Here is a 22,105-nt window from a genome sequence, read left to right on the forward strand (position 1 = left end):
TGCCAAGTGAATAATAGAATAACGGGAGAAACGGTCAAAAGAGTTAAAAGGAATATACGAGAGAGTTATTTTAAGTATTGACCGTGAGATCCATATTGGCCAAGGAGGGATATGAGAATAATGAGAGGAGTTAGGGTCAGTGAAAAGGTCAACAGATTGTTCGAGTTATATAACTAGAGGAAGAGAGCTGAAAAGGAGGGAGCGGGTGGCTGTAGACTCAGAGGCTAGAAATCAAGACAAGAAGAACTTCAGTCACTGATCCAGATAAGATCAAGAGAACATGAGTGAGTGATGGAGTAAGATGCAGAACAAGATTATTGGATGAGATGAGTTAAAAACAAAGAATCTACCATAAAGAAGGTTGCTTTGTGTCAATGTTAAAATAAGTGTGAATTATGACAAGTATTATTGGAGAAAATGACAATGTTCCAGGGTTTAAAATGTTGTAGGAATGAAGGCCCATGACCTAGAGATCAGTAGACAAATGCAACAAGAGGGAGAGGGCTGTATAGTCAGTAGACATGGATATTCAAAGCAGGGCATTTTTATACGGGAAGAAAGTGTGGAGATTGGAAGATCAAGGAGATGCAAGGAGTATACCTACTCCATCCCCAGGACCAGGGTTATAAAGGGAATGTGAGACAGCACTACTACCATTTCAGAAACTTAAAAGGAAAGCAGAAGGGACTGTTCAGAGAATATAATATGTTGAGCTTATAAGGAGCTTTGCTGATGACATTCTCCAAGGCTGACTGCTGTTTTTTCTTTGCTCCACAATGCTGCACTGTCAACTTTCTAAGAAATATCTGATCATGATGTTTTTCTGTTTAAAATTCATCAATAGGTCCCAGTAGCTTTAAGCTTGTGCAGAAGACCAGCATGCTCTAGGACTCCTACGAAACTCTCTCTAGGCACATCTCCCACCTATCTCCATATGTATTCTTCACATCTGTAGGTCATTGGCAGTGGTAACACAGGTGGGCCTGGGCTTACTGATTCACTCTACATTCTTTTTTTGATACTAATCTCAATCAGTCAACCACTTATGCCATCTGGTATTCAGTTTTCTCATTTCTAGAATGAAGTAGTTAATTTCAGAGCTTTTCCTCCAGAAAACTATTACCATTTGAATAATTAAACAGAAAAGCAACATTCTTTTTTTTAAATATTTACTTATTTGGCTGTGCCAAGTCTTAGTTGCAGCATGTAGGATCTAGTTCCCTGACCAGGGATCGAACCCAGGCCCCCTGCATTGGGAGCGCAAGCCACTGGACCACCAGGGAAGTCCCCAGATAAACAACATTCTTAATAATGAGAGAATATTGTTGGTATTTCAGAATATTTAAGATAAGTGGCCCTGCTCATTAATTGCCAATTGTACCCTCCAGTCATTGAGACAGCCAAAAGTGTGCCCATACATCTTTAAGCATCTCAAATTGTCAGATAGCTTGATAAAATGCAGGCTTCCCAGTTAACTTTGAATTTGAGATAAACAAATTTTTTTAGTGTAAGTATATTGAAAATATTGCATGGGCATCATCTGTTTTTATTTGTTATATCTGGCAGCTCTACATATGGAAAGCCCTGCAGACTAGGATTATATCTATAGTCAATGTAAAAATGGCACCCCTAGAGTTGCTCAGTATACAACCTACACAAGTAAATATAGCCACACTGCTTGGTGGTCAGTACAAACCCAACTGAAAACACTGGTTCAGGTTATCAGTGAAAGCAACTGTAGCACTAACATTTCTGTAATTCTCCAAACTATCCAGTAGTGCAATGTGCTAAAAAGCTGTGGGATACATGTACATAAGTAAAACCAAATCTGAGGAGAAAATTTAATTGATTATTTTGAAATCAAGCAATACTACTTTTTCTATCTTCTTAATCATTTTTATTGATTTCTTCCTTCCATTGACACTGGATCATGCTTTTCCTCAAGAATGAAAACAATATTGCTACATTAAGGAATTAGTATTCAGCATGTCACCCACACCTGGAATTACAAATGTAGGTTTCAAGGATATGACAGTGTAAATACAAGGGAATAATTAGTTATTGGTGACATTTCAGACACTAATTGGGAAGATATTCTGCCTACTCTTGAAGTTTAATAACCATTAGGAGGTGAGGTCAAAATGTTGCCAGAGAATAATAATTGACTGATTGTCAAAAGCCAAAGAAGGTCAAATTTCCTTCAACAAATTCTGAAATTTGATTTCAGACTTTCAAACTAAAAAACTTGCTTTGGTCAGCTTCCTGAAGATGGATATATTTCTTGAGGATATATTATTATACAAGTTCACAAGAGATCAATATGTAGAGATAAAAATTGCAAATTAACTAGATTACAATGACGCATAAAACTGCTACATAGATAAAAATATTTGCATTAGAAGACCAATGTGTTCTATATCTGAAGACAGATCTCAGTTTCTGTTAATAAATAGTTATTGAGTAAAAATACTATATTAAATATGAGTGAGTAAATGATCTCTGCTCCTGATATCTCACTGACTAGGCTAAAAGAGTAGAGAAGAGAGAATGTGATAAAACTTGGGCAAATGGGTGGACAGGGGTGGAAAGGATGGAGAAAAGAGCATGTAGAAAAACAGAGAGTTAAAAGAGCATGACACACTTGAGGAAATATAATTCACTATAGTTAATACACTAGAAGAGAAATGGTGAGAGATGAAGATAGGGAAATGAGCAAGATCCCATTCAAGAAAGGTCTTACAAGCCTTGTTAAGCAGTTGATCTTTTTGCTTAAGAGCAATGGGGAGTCACTTCTGGGTTTTAAGCAGTTAATTATTAGATTTTTATTTTGAAAGATAATTGTGTGACGGATAGACTGAATTAAAGGGTAGCAAGATAAGAGTCGGGAACACTTGCTGTAACTTAGGTGAGAAGTGATGATACTAGAACAAGGAAGACGACAGTATACCTGGAGGGAAGAAATGGATAAGTGAGGTATTTAGGAGGTGAAATCAATAGGACTTATCATTTAACTTTTTGTGTGGGGTAGGGAGAATGGAAAGTCCAAAACGATATACATTATTTTGAGCCTGGACACAGGAAGAAGTAGCAAATTGAGGGGAACGAAAATGCATGTAGTTGTATAGTTTGGGGGTTTTAATTATCTTTAGAACAGTCAAGGAAGCCAATAAAAAGACATTTTAATGTAGAGGGCTGAGACTCAAGAGATAGATCTGAGATAAAGGTCTAGATTTGTGCATCATTATAGAAGGCACCAAAAGGGATAACATCACACGGAAAGGACATGTTAGAGTAATGAGAGAGATGGGCCTAGAAGTGAGGGATGCTAGAATTTAAGTTATTAGCAAAAGGAAAAGGAGCCTGAAAAAAGTCTAAGAAGAGATGGCAGGACAAATGGAAGAAAAACTGGGAGAACTTGCTATCAAGAAAGCAAGTGAAAGAGAGTTTTTCACTAAAAATGGAGTAGTTATATAAGGGCCAAGATTTAGGTGAGAAAATGACCTTAAAAAGAGAAATGATGGCTCTCTGGAGGGCTAGGCTGTGTCTAGAGGAGGCTGTGGACTCAGGAAGTCTTTAGGCAGCCTGTCTACTGATGGATGGGGCTGTGTCCCTGCCCAGTTAGCTGTTTGGTCTGAGGCATCCCAGCACACCTGCAGGCTGTTGGCTGGGGCCAGGTGTTGGCGCTAATGAGCTAACTGCGCCTCCAGCACCGGCTTCCGGGTGGTAGAAGGAGCGACGCTGCCGCTGCCGCTGCCGCTGCCGCTGCGCCCGCCCACCTCCCGCCTCTCCAGGAGACTCTCCTAGACCAGAAGGTCCCGGGGGAAGATGGCGGAAGAGTAAAACGCGGAGATTACCTTCCTCCCCACAGATACATCAGAAATTCATCTACACGTGGAACAACTCCTACAGAACACCTACTGAACGCTGACAGAAGACCTCAGACCCCCCAAAAGGCAAGAAACTCCCCACGTACCTGGGTAGGGCAAAAGAAAAAAGAATAAACAGAGACAAAAGGATAGGGACGGGACCTGCACCAGTGGGAGGGAGCCGTGAAGGAGGAATGGTTTCCACACACTAGGAAGCCCCTTCGCGGGTGGAGACTGCGGGTGGCGGAGGGGGAAAGCTTCGGAGTAGCGGAGGAGAGCACAGCCACAGGGGTGCGGAGGGCAAAGCGGAGAGGTTCCCGCACAGAGGATCGGTGCCGACAGGCACTCATGAGCCCGAGAGGCTTGTCTGCTCAGCCGCCGGCGCGGGCGGGGCTGGAAGCTGAGGCTCGGGTATCGGGTTTCAATCAGAGCGCAGGGAGAGGACTGGGGTTGGCGGCGGGAAGAGAGCCTGAAGGGGTTAGTGCGCCACGGCTAGCCCGGAGGGAGTCCGGGGAAAAAGTCTGGAGCTGCCGAAGAGGCAGGAGACTTTTTCTTCCCTCTTTGTTTCCTGGTGCGCGAGGAGAGGGGATTAAGAGCGCTGCTTAAAGGAACTCCAGAGACGGGCTCGAGCCGCGGCTAAAAGCGCGGACCCCAGAGACGGGCGTGGGACGCTGGGGCTGCTGCTGCCACCGCCAAGAGGCCCATGTGCAAGCGCAGGTCACTGTCCACGCCCCCTTTCTGGGGAGCCTGTGCAGCCCGCCACTGCCAGGGTCCCGGGATCCAGGGACAGCTTCCCCGGGAGAGCGCACGGCGTGCCTCAGGCTGGTGCAACGTCACGCCGGCCTCTGCCGCTGCAGGCTCGCCCCGCACTCCGTGCCCCTCCCTCCCCTCGGCCTGAGTGAACCAGAGTCCCCGAATCAGCTGCTCCTTTAACCCCGTCCTGTCTGAGCAAAGAAAGACACCCTCCGGGGACCTACACGCAGAGGCGGGGCCAAATCCAAAGCTGAGACCCGGGAGCTGTGAGAACAAAGAAGAGACAGGGAAATCTCTCTGTGCAGCCTCGGAAGCAGCGGATTAAAACTCCACAATCAACTTGATGTACCCTGCATCTGTGGAATACACGAATAGACAACGAATCATCCAAAATTGAGGAGGTGGACTTTGAGAACAAGATTTAAGATTTTTTCCCCCTTTTCCTCTTTTTACAACGAATTATCCCAAATTGAGGAGGTGGACTTTGAGAGCAAGATTTACGATTTTTCCCCCTTGTTCTCTTTTTGTGAATGTGTATGTGTATGCTTCTGTGTGAGATTTTTTCTGTATAGCTTTGCTTCCACCATTTGTCCCAGGGTTCTATCCGTCTGTTTTTTACAAATTTTTTTTAATAATTACTTTTTTATTTTAATAACACTTATAGTTTATCATACTTTATTCTATTTTACTTTATCGTCTTTCTCTTTTTCCTACCTTCCCTTCCTCCCTCCCTCCCCCTCCCTCCCCCTCCTTTTCTTTCTTTCTTTCTTTCTTTCCTTCCTCCCTCCCTTCTTTCTTTCTTTCCTCCCTCCCTCCCTCCTTTCTTTTTCTTTCTTTTTCTTTCCTCCCTCCCTCCCTCCCTTCCTCCTTTCTTTTTCTTCCTTCCTTCCTTCCTTCCTTTCTTTCTTTCTCTCTTTCTTTCTTCTACTAATTTTTTCTTTCTACTTTTTCTCCCTTTTATTCTGAGCCAGGTAGATGAAAGGCTTTTGGTACTGCAGCCAGGAGTCAGTGCTGTGCCTCTGAAGTGGGAGAGCCAACTTCAGGACACTGGTCCACAAGAGACCTCCCAGCTCCACATAATATCAAGCAGCGAAAATCTCCCAGAGATCTCCATCTCAACACCAGCACCCAGCTTCACTCAACGACCAGCAAGCTACAGTGTTGGTCACCCTATGCCAAGTAACTGGCAAGACAGGAACACAACCTCACCCATTAGCAGAGAGGCTGCCTAAAAACATAATAAGGCCACAAGCACCCTAAAACACACCACCAGACGTGGACCTGTCCACCAGAAAGACAAGATCCAGCCTCATCCACCAGAACACAGGCACTAGTCCCCTCCACCAGGAAGCCTACACAACCCACTGAAACAACCTTAGCCACTGGGGACAGACACCAAAAACAACGGGAACTACGAACCTGCAGGCTGCAAAAAGGAGACCCCAAACACAGTAAGATAAGCAAAATGAGAAGACAGAAAAACACACAGCAGGTGAAGGAGCAAGATAAAAATGCATCAGACCTAACAAATGCAGAGGAAATAGGCAGTCTACCTGAAAAAGAATTCAGAATAATGATAGTAAAGATGATCCAAAATCTTGGAAATAGAATAGACAAAATGCAAGAAACAGTTAACAAGGACCTAGAAGAACTAAAGATGAATCAAGCAACAATTAAAAACACAATAAATGAAATGAAAAATACTCTAGATGGGATCAATAGCAGAATAACTGAGGCAGAAGAACAGATAAGTGATGTGGAAGATAAAATGCTGGAAATAACTACTGCAGAGCAGAATAAAGAAAAAAGAATGAAAAGAACTGAGGACAGTCTCAGAGACCTCTGGGACAACATTAAATGAACCAACATTTGAATTATAGGGGTTCCAGAAGAAGAAGAGGAAAAGAAAGGGACTGAGAAAATATTTGAAGAGATTACAGTTGAAAACATCCCTAATATGGGAAAGAGTTAATCAAGTCCAGGAGGCACAGAGAGTCCCATACAGAATAAATCCAAGGAGAAATATGCAAAGACACATATTAATCAAACTGTCAAAAATTAAACACAAAGAAATCATATTAAAAGCAGCAAGGGAAAAACAACAACTAACACACAAGGGAATCCCCATCAGGTTAACAGCTGATCTCTCAGCAGAAACTCTACAAGCCAGAAGGGAGTGGCAGGACATATTTAAAGTGATGAAGGAGAAAAACCTGCAACCAAGATTACTCTACCCAGCAAGGATCTCATTCAGATTTGATGGAGAAATTAAAACCTTTACAGACAAGCAAAAGCTGAGAGAGTTCAGCACCACCAAACCAGCTATACAACAAATGCTAAAGGAACTTCTCTAGGCAAGAAACACAACAGAAGGAAAATACCTACAACAACGAACCCAAAACAATGAAGGAAATGGGAATAGGAACATACATATCAAAAAATAACTTAAATGTAAATGGACTAAATGCTCCCACCAAAAGACACAGATTGGCTGAATGGATACAAAAACAAGACCCATATATATGCTGTCTACAAGAGACCCACTTCAGACCTAGAGACACATACAGATTGAAAGTAAGGGGATGGAAAAAGATATTCCATGCAAATGGAAATCAAAAGAAAGCTGGAGTAGCAATTCTTATATCAGACAAAATAGACTTTAAAATAAAGACTATTAGAAGAGACAAAGAAGGACACTACATAATGATCAAGGGATCGATCCAAGAAGAAGATATAACAATTGTAAATATTTATGCACCCAACATAGGAGCACCTCAATACATAAGGGAAATACAGCCATAAAAAGGGAAATTGACAGTAACACACTCATAGTAGGGGACTTCAACACCCCACTTACACCAATGGACTGATCATCCAAAATGAAAATAAATAAGGAAACACAAGCTTTAAATGATACATTAAACAAGATGGACTTAATTGATATTTATAGGGCATTCCATCCAAAAACAACAGAATACACATTTTTCTCAAGTGCTCATGGAACATTTCCAGGATAGATCATATCTTGGGTCACAAATCAAGCCTTGGTAAATTTAAGAAAATTGAAATTGTATCAAGTATCTTTTCCAACCACAATGCTATGAGACTAGACATCAATTATAGGAAAAGGTCTGTAAAAAATACAAACACATGGAGGCTAAACAATACACTACTTAATAACGAAGTGATCACTGAAGAAATCAAAGAGGAAATTAAAAAATACCTAGAAACAAATGACAATGGAGACATGACGACCCAAAACCTATGGGACGCAGCAAAAGCAGTTCTAAGGGGGAAGTTTATAGCAATACAATCCCACCTTAAGAAACAGGAAACATCTCGAGTAAACAATCTGACCCTGCACCTAAAGCAATTAGAGAAAGAAGAACAAAAAAAACCCCAAAGTTAGCAGAAGGAAAGAAATCATAAAAATCAGATCAGAAATAAATGAAAAAGAAATGAAGGAAATGATAGCAAAGATCAATAAAACTAAAAGCTGGTTCTTTGAGAAGATAAACCATTAGCCAGACTCATCAAGAAAAAAAGGGAGAAGACTCAAATCAATAGAATTAGAAATGAAAAAGGAGAAGTAACAACTGACACTGCAGAAATACAAAAGATCATGAGAGATTACTACAAGCAACTCTATGCCCATAAAATGGACAACCTGGAAGAAATGGACAAATTCTTAGAAATGCACAACCTGCCAAGACTGAATCAGGAAGAAATAGAAAATATGAATAGACCAATCACAAGCACTGAAATTGAGACTGTGATTAAAAATCTTCCAACAGGGCCTCCCTGGTGGCGCAAGTGGTTGAGAGTCCGCCTGCCGATGCAGGGGATACGGGTTCGTGCCCCGGTCTGGGAGGATCCCATATGCCGCGGAGCGGCTGGGCCCGTGAGCCATGGCCGCTGAGCCTGCGCGTCCGGAGCCTGCGCGTCCGGAGCCTGTGCTCCGCAACGGGGGAGGCCACAACAGTGAGAGGCCCGCATACCGCAAAAAAAAAAAAAAAAAAATCTTCCAACAAACAAAAGCCCAAGACCAGATGGCTTCACAGGCGAATTCTATCAAACATTTAGAAAAGAGCTAACACCTATCCTTATCAAACTCTTCCAAAATATAGCATAGGGAGGAACACTTCCAAACTCATTCTGCAAGGCCACCATCACCCTGATACCAAAACCAGACAAGGATGTCACAAAGAAAGAAAACTACAGGTCAATATCACTGATGAACATAGATGCAAAAATCCTCAACAAAATACTAGCAAACAGAATCCACCAGCTCATTAAAAGGATCATACACCATGATCAAGTGAGGTTTATTCCAGGAATGCAAGGATTCTTCAATATATGCAAATCAATCAATGTGATACACCATATTAACAAATTGAAGGAGAAAAACCATATGATCATCTCAATAGATGCAGAGAAAGCTTTCAACAAAATTTAACACCCATTTATGATAAAAACCCTGCAGAAAGTAGGCATAGAGGGAACTTTCCTCAACATAATAAAGGCCATATATGACAAACCCACAGCCAACATCGTCCTCAGTGGTGAAAAACTGAAACCATTTCCACTAAGATCAGGAACAAGACAAGGCTGCCCACTCTCACCACTCTTATTCAACATAGTTTTGGAAGTTTTAGCCACAGCAATCAGAGAAGAAAAGGAAATAAAAGGAATCCAAATTGGAAAAGAAGAAGTAAAGCTGTCACTGTTTGCAGATGACATAATACTATACATAGAGAGTCCTAAAGATGCTACCAGAAAACTAGTAGAGCTAATCAATGAATTTGGTTAAGTAGCAGGATACAAAATTAATGCACAGAAATCTCTGGCATTCCTGTACACTAATGATGAAAAATCTGAAAGTGAAATCAAGAAAACACTCCCATTTACCACTGCAACAAAAAGAATAAAATATCTAGGAATAAACCTACCTAAGGAGACAAAAGACCTGTATGCAGAAAATTATAAGACACTGATGAAAGAAATTAAAGATGATACAAATAGATGGAGAGATATACCATGCTCCTGGATTGGAAGAATCAATATTGTGAAAATGACTCTACTACCCAAAGCAATCTACAGATTCAATGCAATCCCTATCAAACTACCACTGGCATTTTTCACAGAACTAGAACAAAAAATTTCAAAATTTGTTTGGAAAAACAAAAGACCCCAAATAGCCAAAGCAATCTTGAGAATGAAAAACGGAGCTGGAGGAATCAGGATCCCTGACTTCAGACTATACTACAAAGCTACAGTAATCAAGACAGTGTGGTACTGGCACAAAAACAGAATGATAGATCAATGGAACAGGATAGAAAGCCCAGAGATAAACCCACGCACATATGGTCAACTTATCTTTGATAAAGGAGGCAGGAATGTACAGTGGAGAAAGGACAGCCTCTTCAATAAGTGGTGCTGGGAAAACTGGATAGGGACATGTAAAAGTATGAGATTAGATCACTCCCTAACACCATACACAAAAATAAGCTCAAAATGGATTAAAGACCTAAATGTAAGGCCAGATACTATCAAACTCTTAGAGGAAAACATAGGCAGAACACTCTATGACATAAATCACAGCAAGATCCTTTTGGACCCACCTCCTAGAGAAATGGAAATAAAAACAAAAATAAACAAATGGGACCTAATGAAACTTCAAAGCTTTTACACAGCAAAGGAAACCATAAACAAGACCAAAAGACAACCCTCAGAATGGGAGAAAATATTTGCAAATGAAGCAACTGACAAAGGATTAATCTCCAAAATTTATAAGCAGCTCATGCAGCTCAGTAGCAAAAAAACAAACAACACAATCCAAAAATGGGCTGAAGACTTAAATAGACATTTCTCCAAAGAAGATATACAGACTGCCAACAAACACATGAAAGAATGCTCAACATCATTAATCATTAGAGAAATGCAAATCAAAACTACAATGAGATATCATCTCACACCAGTCAGAATGGCCATCATCAAAAAATCTAGAAACAATAAATGCTGGAGAGGGTGTGGAGAAAAGGGAACCCTCTTGCACTGCTGGTGGGAATGTGAATTGGTACAGCCACTATGGAGAACAGTATGGAGGTTCCTTAAAAAACTACAAATAGAACTACCATATGACCCAGCAATCCCACTACTAGGCATATACCCTGAGAAAACCATAATTCAAAAAGAGACATGTACCAAAATGTTCATTGCAGCTCTATTCACAATAGCCCAGAGATGGAAACAACCTAAGTGTCCATCATCAGATGAATGGATAAAGAAGATGTGGCACATATATACAATGGAATATTACTCAGCCATAAAAAGAAACGAAACTGAGCTATTTGTAATGAGGTGGATAGACCTAGAGTCTGTCATACAGAGTGAAGTAAGTCAGAAAGAGAAAGACAAATACCATATGCTGACACATATATATGGAATCTAAGAAAAAAAAAAGGTCATGAAGAACCTAGGGGTAAAACAGGAATAAAGACACAGACCTACTTGAGAATGGACTTGAGGATATGGGGAGGTGGGTAGGGTAAGCTGTGACAAAGCGAGAGAGAGGCATGGACAGTACCAAACTAAGGTAGATAGTGGGAAGCAGCTGCATAGCACTGGGAGATCAGCTCGGTGCTTTGTGACCGCCTGGAGGGGTGGGATAGGGAGGGTGGGAGGGAGGGGGATGCAAGAGGGAAGGGATGTGGAAACAGATGTATATGTATGACTGATTCACTTTGTTATAAAGCAGAAACTAATAATAAAAAAAGAAAAAAGAAATGATTGTAAGAGCATTTTCAGAGGACGATTAATGACAGAAACCTGAGTGTGATAGGTCATAAAGTGAGTGAAAGTTGAAGAAGAGGAACCAGTGTGAGTGCTGACAACTCTTTCCATAAGTTTGTGTCAAAGAGGAGAAAAATAATAGGACTTGAAAGGAGCACTAGTGACATTATTTTTGTGTGAGTGTACTTTGTGTGGTTTGAGTCATCTGTTTGTTAGTTGTTAAAATGGAGAGAGTTGGCCACACTTGATATTGGAGGGAGGGAGGGAGGAAGGAAGGAAAGAAGGGGGGAAGAAAAAGAAAAGGAAGGAAGGATGAAGGAAGGAAGGAAGGAAGGAAGAAAGGAAGAAAAAAGAAAAAGGAAGGGAGGAAGGAAGGAAGGAAAGAAAGAGAGAAGGGGAGGAAGGAAGGGAGGAAGAAAAAGACACTAAAGTATAGATTGGGATATTCTACAAGGTTCTTGAGGAGGAAGGAATAGAATCTAGGACACAGACATGATCAGCATTGGATGATGTCTTAGTTTGTTAGGGCTGCCATAGCAGAGTACCACAAACTGGGTGACGTAAACAACAGAAATGCGTTGTCTCACAGTTCTGGAAGCTGGAAGCCTGAAATCAAGGTGTCGACAGGGTTGGTTCCTTCTGACTGCTGTGAGGAAAATTCTATTTCAGGCCTCTGTCCATGGCTTACAGATGGTAGATGGCCATCTCTTCCCTATGTCTCTTCACATCATCTTTGCTACATGAATGTGTCTAAATTTTCCCTTTTTATATTGGATTAGAGGTCCACCCTCCACCAGTATGACCTCAACCTAACTTAACTAATTACATCTGCGATTACCCTATTTCCAAATAAGATCACATTCTGAGCTACTGTGGGTTAGGACTTCAACATATAAATTTTCAGAGGGTAGAATTCAACTTATAATAGATGAGAAGAGAGACACTTCTTCCTGTGTAGCAGAAAAAAAGAGAAAAAGTGGCTTTGTGCAGCTGTAGATTTTGTAGCAGGAAATATAGGAGTTTCCATCTGCCTTTTATTTTCTCTAGAGTGGGGACAAAATCATCAGCAAAGAATGAGTCAGAGTTGGAAGTTTAAGTTTCTGGAAGAGGTTTTAAAGGCCATTGCACAGAATGAAGGCTAACTGGGTAGAATGTCAGGCAGCTTTGCAGGTACTATGGCATCAGCTTATGATAGTCAAAAGAAATAATCAATTATTTAGTGGTACCCTTCAGATAATAATATAGGAAGGGCTGCTTTGGTCATATAATGGCTTAAAACAAAATGTGTGTCCGTGTCACTAAGGAAAAGTTATTCTGATTCACTAGTTAGCCCATTCATTTGGAGCCCAGGTTAAATGTCAGTTTGTTTGTGACAATCTCAGTTTAAAAGAGAAGCACACTCACTTCTTTGTTCTAAAATTAAACAGAGCTAGAATTTCTATTAAAGCATTCAATACAATCTGTTTCCTCCACTAGATTGTGTTCTAAAGAGGGGTCACCTTTTGCATCTTTCTGTTTCTAAGTATCCCCTAACATTCCTCTATGGCATTGGTGTAGTCAGTAATTAGTGAGCATTTCTAGAATTGAACCTTGAGGAGTAATGAGTTTTCACTGAGTACCTGTGTCCTACTGAGAGTAATTTTTCTTCAAAAGCTTTGTCCAGTGGTACACATTTTCTAGAAAAAGGAGGTGTGAGATTCATGCATAATTGTAAAGTTCAAGAATATAAACATATGGTGAGCTCTAAAAACAGAGCACACCTGAGCCTCTTAAAGAAATATCAAATAACCAGATATCTAATCTCATGAAAGTTAAGTTTAACTTGGTGTAAAATTATAGCATTGACTTAATAAACTTCCCAGTATATTTTTTTCTATTTATGGAATCTGTAAATATAGATATATCTATAAATAAAACAGGTATCTATAAACATTATATATTAGGGTCAATGTTTTTAAATACTAGGGAACAGGAACAATAAATAAATGTAAGATATGAAAAAATATTTTATTTTGCCTTATTTTTCAGAGTGATTGTGTACTTAGTTTTTTCCTCTCTGAGCCTGTGGAACAAACAATGGAAGAATCATCACCTGTGGACTTAGGCAAGTAATTTTATCATTATTTCTATGTGCAATTATTGTTTCAATATAATTGTAAAAAAAATCATAACTATAATTTTTTATTTTTCAAATTAAAATCTCTTTTTAAGAATAAGGCCTTAAGAGTCTTTTCTAACCACTTCAAAACTTTTTAACTCCTTAGAATATGTCTATCAAGTTAAATTAAACCCAGATATATTTGTCCAATTATAATAACTACATGGTATCACACTATTAACTCATTTCAACTAATTGTGCATTGAGATGGAATTGCATTTCAGAGGCAGAAGTCCTGTTTTCCCCTGCAGGTAAGTCTTACAGTTTACTCAACATATTTGGAAGCAACAAAAATAAATATTAGGCAATAATAATGATCATGAGTTATCTAGCAGTTTCACTCTTATCTTTTAAAGCTCAATAATTATTCCACCTCCCTCATGAATTCTTTTATTACCAGGATCCCAAACTAGACCAGCACAATTATCCACCCTATTCTCTGCCAAATATATGTTAATTCTAATTAATTTTTCTATCGTCTCACCTAGATTGGCAGAGACTCTTTTTGAATGTCCTATCAATCTTTTTTTTTTTTGACAGTTTAAAATATTACTTATTTTTTTGAGAGGCCTAGGTTAAATTCCATGCTTGGGGATGGGTCTTTACCCATTTGTTCATCTCCATTTTTGCTTAAGTTATCTCTAGTTTTCTCTTATGTGAAGCCAAGAGCATCTCAGCCATTAAAATATTAGAATGTCCTATCAATCTTAAGCATTCGTAATATAATTCCATTGCCAGTGGCCATCTAACACTGATACTGGTTTTTATCTCACGTAAGATTTGCAAACCCATAGTTTGCTAGGGCTTACCCCCCTTTCCTTTGCAGCTCCCAGTCTGAGTTTTATCCACATCCACCTTCCGATTCTCTGCCTTTAAGATTAGGCCCATCTGCTCATTACCTCTGCCTGTATCTGACATCCTAGATATTTAACCCTCAGGTGTACAGTTCTGTACAGCCAGGTCAGGTCTTATAGTGTGACTGTTTATTGTTACATATTTATTTTTGTGTCTGCCTTGTTTCTCCTGTTAGACTGAGAGTAACTTTAAATCAAGGACTCACTTCCCCATTATGCATTGCTCTATACTAACAAATCCTAATTTAATATATGAGAATTGTACCACTGTTATTCCCCACATTTTACTCATGTAACGTTACTCTCTAAGATGCTTTATATAGTCAAACCATAAACAATATTAAGTAAGGTAATTTCTTACATTTTATAGCATGTATCTAAAGAAGAATTATGCCCACAATATAAAATATTTTTATTGTCATAATTTACAAATTATACAACAAATATCTTTAAAAAAATAGTATTAGCTGGGGAGATTTTCACAATCAATATTTATAAACTTGCATTTAACAGGTTAAAAAAAACCAATAATAATAAAGTTGCCAATTTCTAGAGATGTCAAACTTTAAGAAAAAGCTACTAGATTGGCCTCTATTTTGTCATTAAAGGCCTTAAAGAAAATTCTTTCTCTGTGTTTCAAAAAGTAAACTGTGGATCACTACCAAGTGTTTAAATTTGGTGATTATTATAAGGTGTTTTAAAATACATACACACAAAAAATTTAGGATTCTTATCATAAAAACTAAAATAGTTGCTTGAGAATTCTTTTTTTTCTGGTTTGCTTATATCTTACTACATCATACAATACTCAGGATTTGTTTCATCAGTGGTAATGAGCAAAAAGATTTGATTCTCAATATTTTTAAATACAGGCTGCCTATGAAATACAGCTTGTTATCTTAAAACAACAGAACACACCTTCTAAGCAGGATATGCAAATCGTTACAACAAACAAGGATTAGCAGGAAGTTGTTCCTTCTTGTATGCTTTAAATTATTTCCTCTTTCATACTTCTCAATTCTTAATGTTAATACTTTTGTCACAGAATATCAGTTGATTCTAAACAAGAAGCACAATATTATTTTAAGCATAATTCTTGTCAACTAGTTGAAACTTTGAGCTTATGTTGTTAAATGATTCAAGGATAAAATTATTCAAGTGTATTTAAATAATGGTTTAAATAGGATGACGTCATCTTAAGCAAAAATCCCAGACTTTACCATTTTACTACCGCAACTAATGGATTGAGAGTGGATTCTGGACACCTATGTATCTAGGCACATGACTTATAAAGATCATATTAGAAATCACTTATAGTCCTGCATCTGGGAGATATCCATATTCCTTTGCCTTTACTCACTAACTTAATGTGCCTTGGTAGAACAACAGAAGAATTTATCTTTTTCAAGTGCCAGCCAATCACTTCTCTCCTCTACTTAACCCTTTTCCTTGGCTTCTCATTGCCTTTAGGCAGGGGCAACATCATGGGCTTGTAACCTATGCAGTCATACAAAGCACGGTGCTTAGAACAATCCTGCTGTCACTGTACTGAAATGCTTAATAATTTCTGTAAAAAGGGCTCTGAATTTTCAGTTTGCATTTTTTTTTTTTTTTTTTTTTTTTTTGGTGGTACACGGGCCTCTCACTGTTGTGGCCTCTCCCATTGCGGAGCACAGGCTCCGGACACGCAGGCTCAGCGGCCATGGCTCACGGGCCCAGCCGCTCCGCGGCATGTGGGATCTTCCTGGACCGGGGCACGAACCCGTGTCCCCTGCATCGGCAGGCGGACTCTCAACCACTGCGCCACCAGGGAAGCCCCTTCATTTTGCATTTTTATTTCACTGAGCCCCATAAATTATGTAGCGTGCCCAGCTCTTTGGAAAAAGACCAAAATCCTCCTGATGCATCATAGCAGAATCTGGCACCCACAGATTTCCCTTCCCAATCTAATATCAGATCCTTCCCCATCTTGATTCCTATCTTTTTTCAGTTTTTCAGCTAAGACAAGATCCTCAGTACCTCACAGATTCAATTTTCTCTGCCTAGATCACTTGACTCCTGTTCCACCTTCCCCATCTTTTTTTTTTTAATAAGGAAGTTTTTGCTACTTGTCACATATTTATTTATTTATTTAAGTGTATTTATTTATTTATATTTTGGCTTCGTTGAGTCTTCGTTGCTGTGCATGGGCTTTCTCTAGTTGCAGCAAGCAGGGGCTATTCTTCGTTGTAGTGCACGGGCTTCTCATTGCAGTAGCTTCTCTTGTTGCAGAGCAGGGGCTCTAGGTGCGTGAACTTCAGTAGTTGTGGCACGCAGGCTCAGTAGTTGTGGCTCGCGGGCTATAGAGTGCAGGTTCAGTAGTTATGGTGCACAGGCTTAGTTGCTCCCCAGCATTTGGGATCTTCCAGGACCAGGGCTTGAACCCGTGTCCCCTGCACTGGCAGGCAGATTCTTAAGCACTGCGCCACCAGGGAAGTCCTCCCCATCATTTTTTTTTAACATCTTTATTGGAGTATAATTGCTTTACAATGGTGTGTTAGTTTCTGTTGTATAACAAAGTGTATCAGCTATACGTATACATATATCCCCATACCTCCTCCCTCTTGCGTCTCCCACCCACCCTCCCTATCCCACCCCTCTAGGTGGACACAAAGCACCAGGCTGATCTCCCTGTGCTATGCGGCTGCTTCCCACTAGCTATCCTATATAGGAACATCCCTATACATACTGTATGTGCCCAGTGCCTTTAGTGGGAGAGCTGGATTTGACATGGATACAAATCACATCTTTCCTCAGGGTGTGCTGACAGCTACCCCCTTGGTAGAGGGTGGACTGGAAATGGAGGGTCTTAAAGCTAGAGTCGAGTGTGAAAATAAATTACAGTTGCCTTTAAGTGTGGGTTTTCCCCTAGCCCCACACTGGAACCCTTGCCCCAGAGTGAGGGAATGTTGAAGCAAGGGGGTCCACGCAGGCTGTCAGCCTGTGTCGGCCACAGCAGAGGTCCAAGCTGCCTCTGCTGCACTGACTGTGCAGGCACCTGCAATTTTTTTCCCCTCACTCAGCTCAGGTGCTGCCTTAGGTGCAAGTCTTCATCATCCTTCTCAATCAATCACTGTCACCAGCCTCCACCACCCTCCTTTCCACTGTGGAGCCACAGCACAGGACAGGAAGGGCCTGCGTGGACTCTCAACATGTACCAGGGCATGAGCTTTGGTGGAGTGGCTGCTCTCAGAGATCTGGGCTGCTTGTGATGTGCTTCTTGAGTAAGCATGAATGATGGCCACTGCCATTCCATCCAGGCTTGCCCAAGCTCTGGGTAGTCTCTGTATCCCTTAGTTGTGTCTTATCCCCAGTATTGGTTGCCCCAGATCGAATACCACACCATGATGTGAAGTGAATGGGGCTGGAGTGTTCACTCAACTTGGGCTGGGGCATGAACCAAGGTGGTTGCAGGAAACCCAGCAACCACTAGATCTTTCTGCCCTTCCTGGGATCGAGCCAGCAGGCATGTGCTCCTCAGGAGCAGAATCCAGGCTTCTCACAGCTCCCCTGTTAGTTCCAGTGGTCCTCCAACCAGCCAAGAGGGCACTTCTCCCCTGTATAGGACCCCAGGACTGGGGTGCCCAATCTGGCTCTCACTGTTCACTCCCCAGGGCAGGTGTCTGCCCAAGAATCCTCCCTTTTCTTCTGGGTCCCTCTCAGGGACAAAGATCCCAGCCCAATTATTTTTCTCTCCTTGGTACCTGATTACATGTATATCTTTCTTACAGCCTTGGTTGTACAGGAGTCCTCTGCCAATTAGTTAGTTTTCAGTGAGAATTGTTCCACATATAGATGTATTTTTGATGTGTTCATGTTGGGAGGTGAGCTCCACATCCTCTTACTCCACCATTTTGACTGATCTCCAACAGATTTATTTTTATTTACATAAGCTAATTCTACAGTTCATAAACAAAAATTAACAAAGAAAAGCCAGGAAAAATTAGCAAAACAAAGAAATGAGTTTAGCCTTATCAGATATAAAAACACATTACAAAGTATCAATAATTAAACAGTGCGGTGTCAGTGCATAAGTAGATGAGCAAGTAAAACATAATGGAATGTCCATAAATAGAGTCAGATATGTTCAGGAATTTAATAGTTGCCCAAACAAGTAAGAGAAAATCAACAAATAATGTTGCCATAGTATACTTCACACCATATGCCAGGATATATACCAAATGAGTGAAAGATTTTAAATGTAAATAATGAAACCATATATATGACAAAGAAAACATGGAAAAAATCCTTTTTAATCTTAGGATGAGCTGCTGTAACTATGACTACAAATTCAGAAGCTATAACAATTCTGCATGATATAAAACACTGTAGCAAAGTTCAAAACAAAGCAAAGAGGGCTTCCCTGGTGGTGCAGTGGTTGAGAGTCCGCCTGCCAATGCAGGGGACACGGGTTTGTGCCCCGGTCCAGGAAGATCCCACGTGCCGCGGAGCGGCTGGGCCCATGAGCCATGGCCGCTAAGCCTGCGCGTCCGGAGCCTGTGCTCCACAATGGGAGAGGCCACAACAGTGAGAGGCCTGCGTATAACAAAAAAAAAAAAAAAAAAAGCAAAGATAAGCAACAAAATGGGGGAAATATTTGCAATTTTCCACATATGAAGGGTTGATTATTTAACATGTAACCATCTCCTATAAATTGGTAAGAAAAAGACCAATGACCAAATAGAAAACTGTGTAAAGAATACGAAAAAATAATCCACACACACACATAAAATACAAGTGGCTCTTAACCAAATGAAAGAATCCTCAAGGTCACTCATAAGAAAAATGCAAATTACAACTATAGTGATGCCATTTTAACTCATCAGATAGGCAAAAATTCAAAAATTTAATTAACAAGCTTGGTTATAAATCAGCAGACACTCATACACTGCTGGTGATAATGCAAATTGGTACAACCTCCATGGAAGACAATTTGGGAATGTTTACCAAAATTAAAATGCTAATACCCTATGACTCAGCAATTCTGCTGATGAAATCTATCCTATGGTATTTATGCACAGGTACAAAATGATACATATTCAAGGCTACTTATTGCAGCATGGTTTGTAACATCTGGAAAGCATTGGGAACAATCCACTTGCCCGTCAATGGGTAAAGTGTTAAATAAATTATGCTATTTCCTCATGATGGAATAATGTGAAAGTATATTTAAAAAATAAAGAAGCTTTGTATTATTGACATGAAAGTATCTCCAAGACTGTTGTACAGAATAGTAAATATGCTATTCCTTTTTGGAAAAAGGGGGGAGAATAAAAATACTTATTCATATTTACTTATACGGAGAAATTCTGGAAAAGTATGTGTCCATCTGGAGAAATACATGGAAAACTAATAAAATAATACTGGGGAGGCAGACCTTCAAATGGCAGAGGAGTAAGGCATGGAGATCACCATCCTCCCCACAAATACATCAGAAACACACCTATATGTGGAACAACTCCTACAGAACACCGACTGAACGCTGGCAGAAGACCTCAGACTTCCCAAAAGGCAAGAAACTCCCCAAATATCTGGCTGTATGGCTGACAGAGTCTTGGTGCTCCAGGCAGGTGTCAGGCCTGTGCCTCTGAGGTAGGAGAGCTGAGTTCAGAACATTGGTCCACCAGAGACCTCCCGGATCCATGTAATATCAAATGGTGAAAGCTCTCCCAGAGATCTCCATCTCAACACTAAGACCCAGCTCCACTCAACGAACAGCAAGCAACAGTGCAGGACACCCTATGCCAAACAGCTAGCAACAGAGGAACACAACCCCACCCATTACCAGAGAGGGTAGCTAAAATCATAATGAGGTCACAGACACCCCAAAACACACAACCAGGCATGGTCCTGCCCACCAGAAAGACAAGATCCAGCCTCATCAAGCAGAACACAGGCACCAGTCCTCTCTAACAGGAAGCCTACACAACCCACTAAACCAACCTTAGCCACTGGGGGCAGACACCAAAAACAATGGGACCTACGAACCTGCAGCCGGCGAAAAGGAGACCCCAAACACAGTAACTTAAGTACAACAGAAGACACAGAAACACACAGCAAATGAAGGATCAAGGTAAAAACCGAGCAGACCAAACAAATGAAGAGGAAATAGGCAGTCTACCTGAAAAAGAATTCAGAGTAATGACAGTAACAATAATCCAAAATCTTGGAAATAGAATGGAGAAAATACAAGAAACGTTTAATAAGGACCTAGAAGAACGAAAGAGCAAACAAACAATGAGGAACAACACAATAAATGAAATTAAAAATTTTCTAGAAGGAATCAATAGCAGAATAACTGAGGCAGAAGAATGGATAAGTGACCTGAAAGATAAGAGTGGAAATAACTACTGCAGAGCAGAATAAAGAAAAAATAATGAAAAGAATTGAGGGTAATATCAGAGTCCTCTGGGGCAACATTAAATGCACCAACATTCGAAATATAGGGGTCCCAGAAGAAGAAGAGAAAAAGAAAGGGACTGAGAAAATATTTGAAGAGATTATAGTTGAAAACTTCCCTAATATGGGAAAGGAAATAGTGAAGTCCAGGAAGCACAGAGTCCCATACAAGATAAATCCAAGGAGAAACATGCCAAGACACATACTAATCAAACTATCAAAAATTAAATACAAAGAAAAAATATTAAAAGCAGCAAGGGAAAAACAACAAATAACACACAAGGGAACCCCCTTAAGGTTAACAGCTGATCTTTCAGCAGAAACTCTGCAAGCCAGAAGGGAGTGGCAGGACATATTTGAAGTGATGAAAGGGAAAAACCTACATCCAAGATTACTCTACCCAGCAAGGATCTCATTTAGATTTGATGGAGAAATTAAAACCTTTACAGACAAGCAAAAGCTAAGAGAATTCAGCACCACCGAACCAGCTTTACAACAAATGCTAAAGGAAATCTCTTGGCAGGAAGCATGAGAGAAGGAAGAGACCTACAATAACAAACCAAAAACAATTAAGAAATGGTAATAGGAACATACATATTGATAACTACCTTAAATGTAAATGGTTAAATGCTCCAACCAAAAGACACAGACTGGCTGAATGGATACAAAAACAAGACCCGTATATATGCTGTCTACAAGAGACCCACTTCAGACCTAGGGACACATACAGACTGAAAGTGAGGGGACAGAAGAAGATATTCCATGCAAATGGAAATCAACAGAAAGCTGAGGTAGCAATCCTCACATCAGACAAAACAGACTTTAAATAAAGACTATTACAAGAGACAAAGAACGACACTACATAATGATCAAGGGATCAATCCATGAAGAAGATATAACAATTGTAAATATTTATGCATCCATCATAGGAGCACCTCAATACCTAAGGCAAATGCTAACAACCATAAAAGGGTAAATCAACAGTAACACAATACTAGTAGGGGACTTTAACACCCCACTTTCAACAATGGACAGATCATCCAAAATGAAATAAATAAGGAAACACAAGCTTTAAATGACACATTAAACCAGATGAACTTAATTGATATTTATAGGACATTCCATCCAAAAACAACAGAATACACTTTCTTCTCCAGTGCTCATGGAACATTCTCCAGGATAGATCATATCTTGGGTCACAAGTCAAGCCCTGCTAAATTTAAGAAAATTGAAATCGTTTCAAT

General features: G+C 40.2%; 1 protein-coding gene across 3 annotated transcripts in view; it reads left to right on the forward strand.

Annotated features, from left to right (window-relative positions):
• PIK3C2G (phosphatidylinositol-4-phosphate 3-kinase catalytic subunit type 2 gamma) overlaps positions 1–22,105 on the forward strand; it is a 301,036-nt gene that overhangs the window by 243,805 nt on the left and 35,126 nt on the right. For all 3 annotated transcript variants that reach the window (XM_060112830.1, XM_060112831.1, XM_060112832.1), the window contains one exon: positions 13,440–13,515. In XM_060112830.1, the coding sequence (XP_059968813.1) occupies positions 13,440–13,515 (76 nt within the window). The remainder of the gene's footprint in view (positions 1–13,439; positions 13,516–22,105) is intronic.

The sequence above is a fragment of the Mesoplodon densirostris genome, chromosome 11, assembly GCF_025265405.1.
Source record: "Mesoplodon densirostris isolate mMesDen1 chromosome 11, mMesDen1 primary haplotype, whole genome shotgun sequence".
NCBI classification, from domain to species: Eukaryota; Metazoa; Chordata; class Mammalia; order Artiodactyla; family Ziphiidae; genus Mesoplodon; species Mesoplodon densirostris.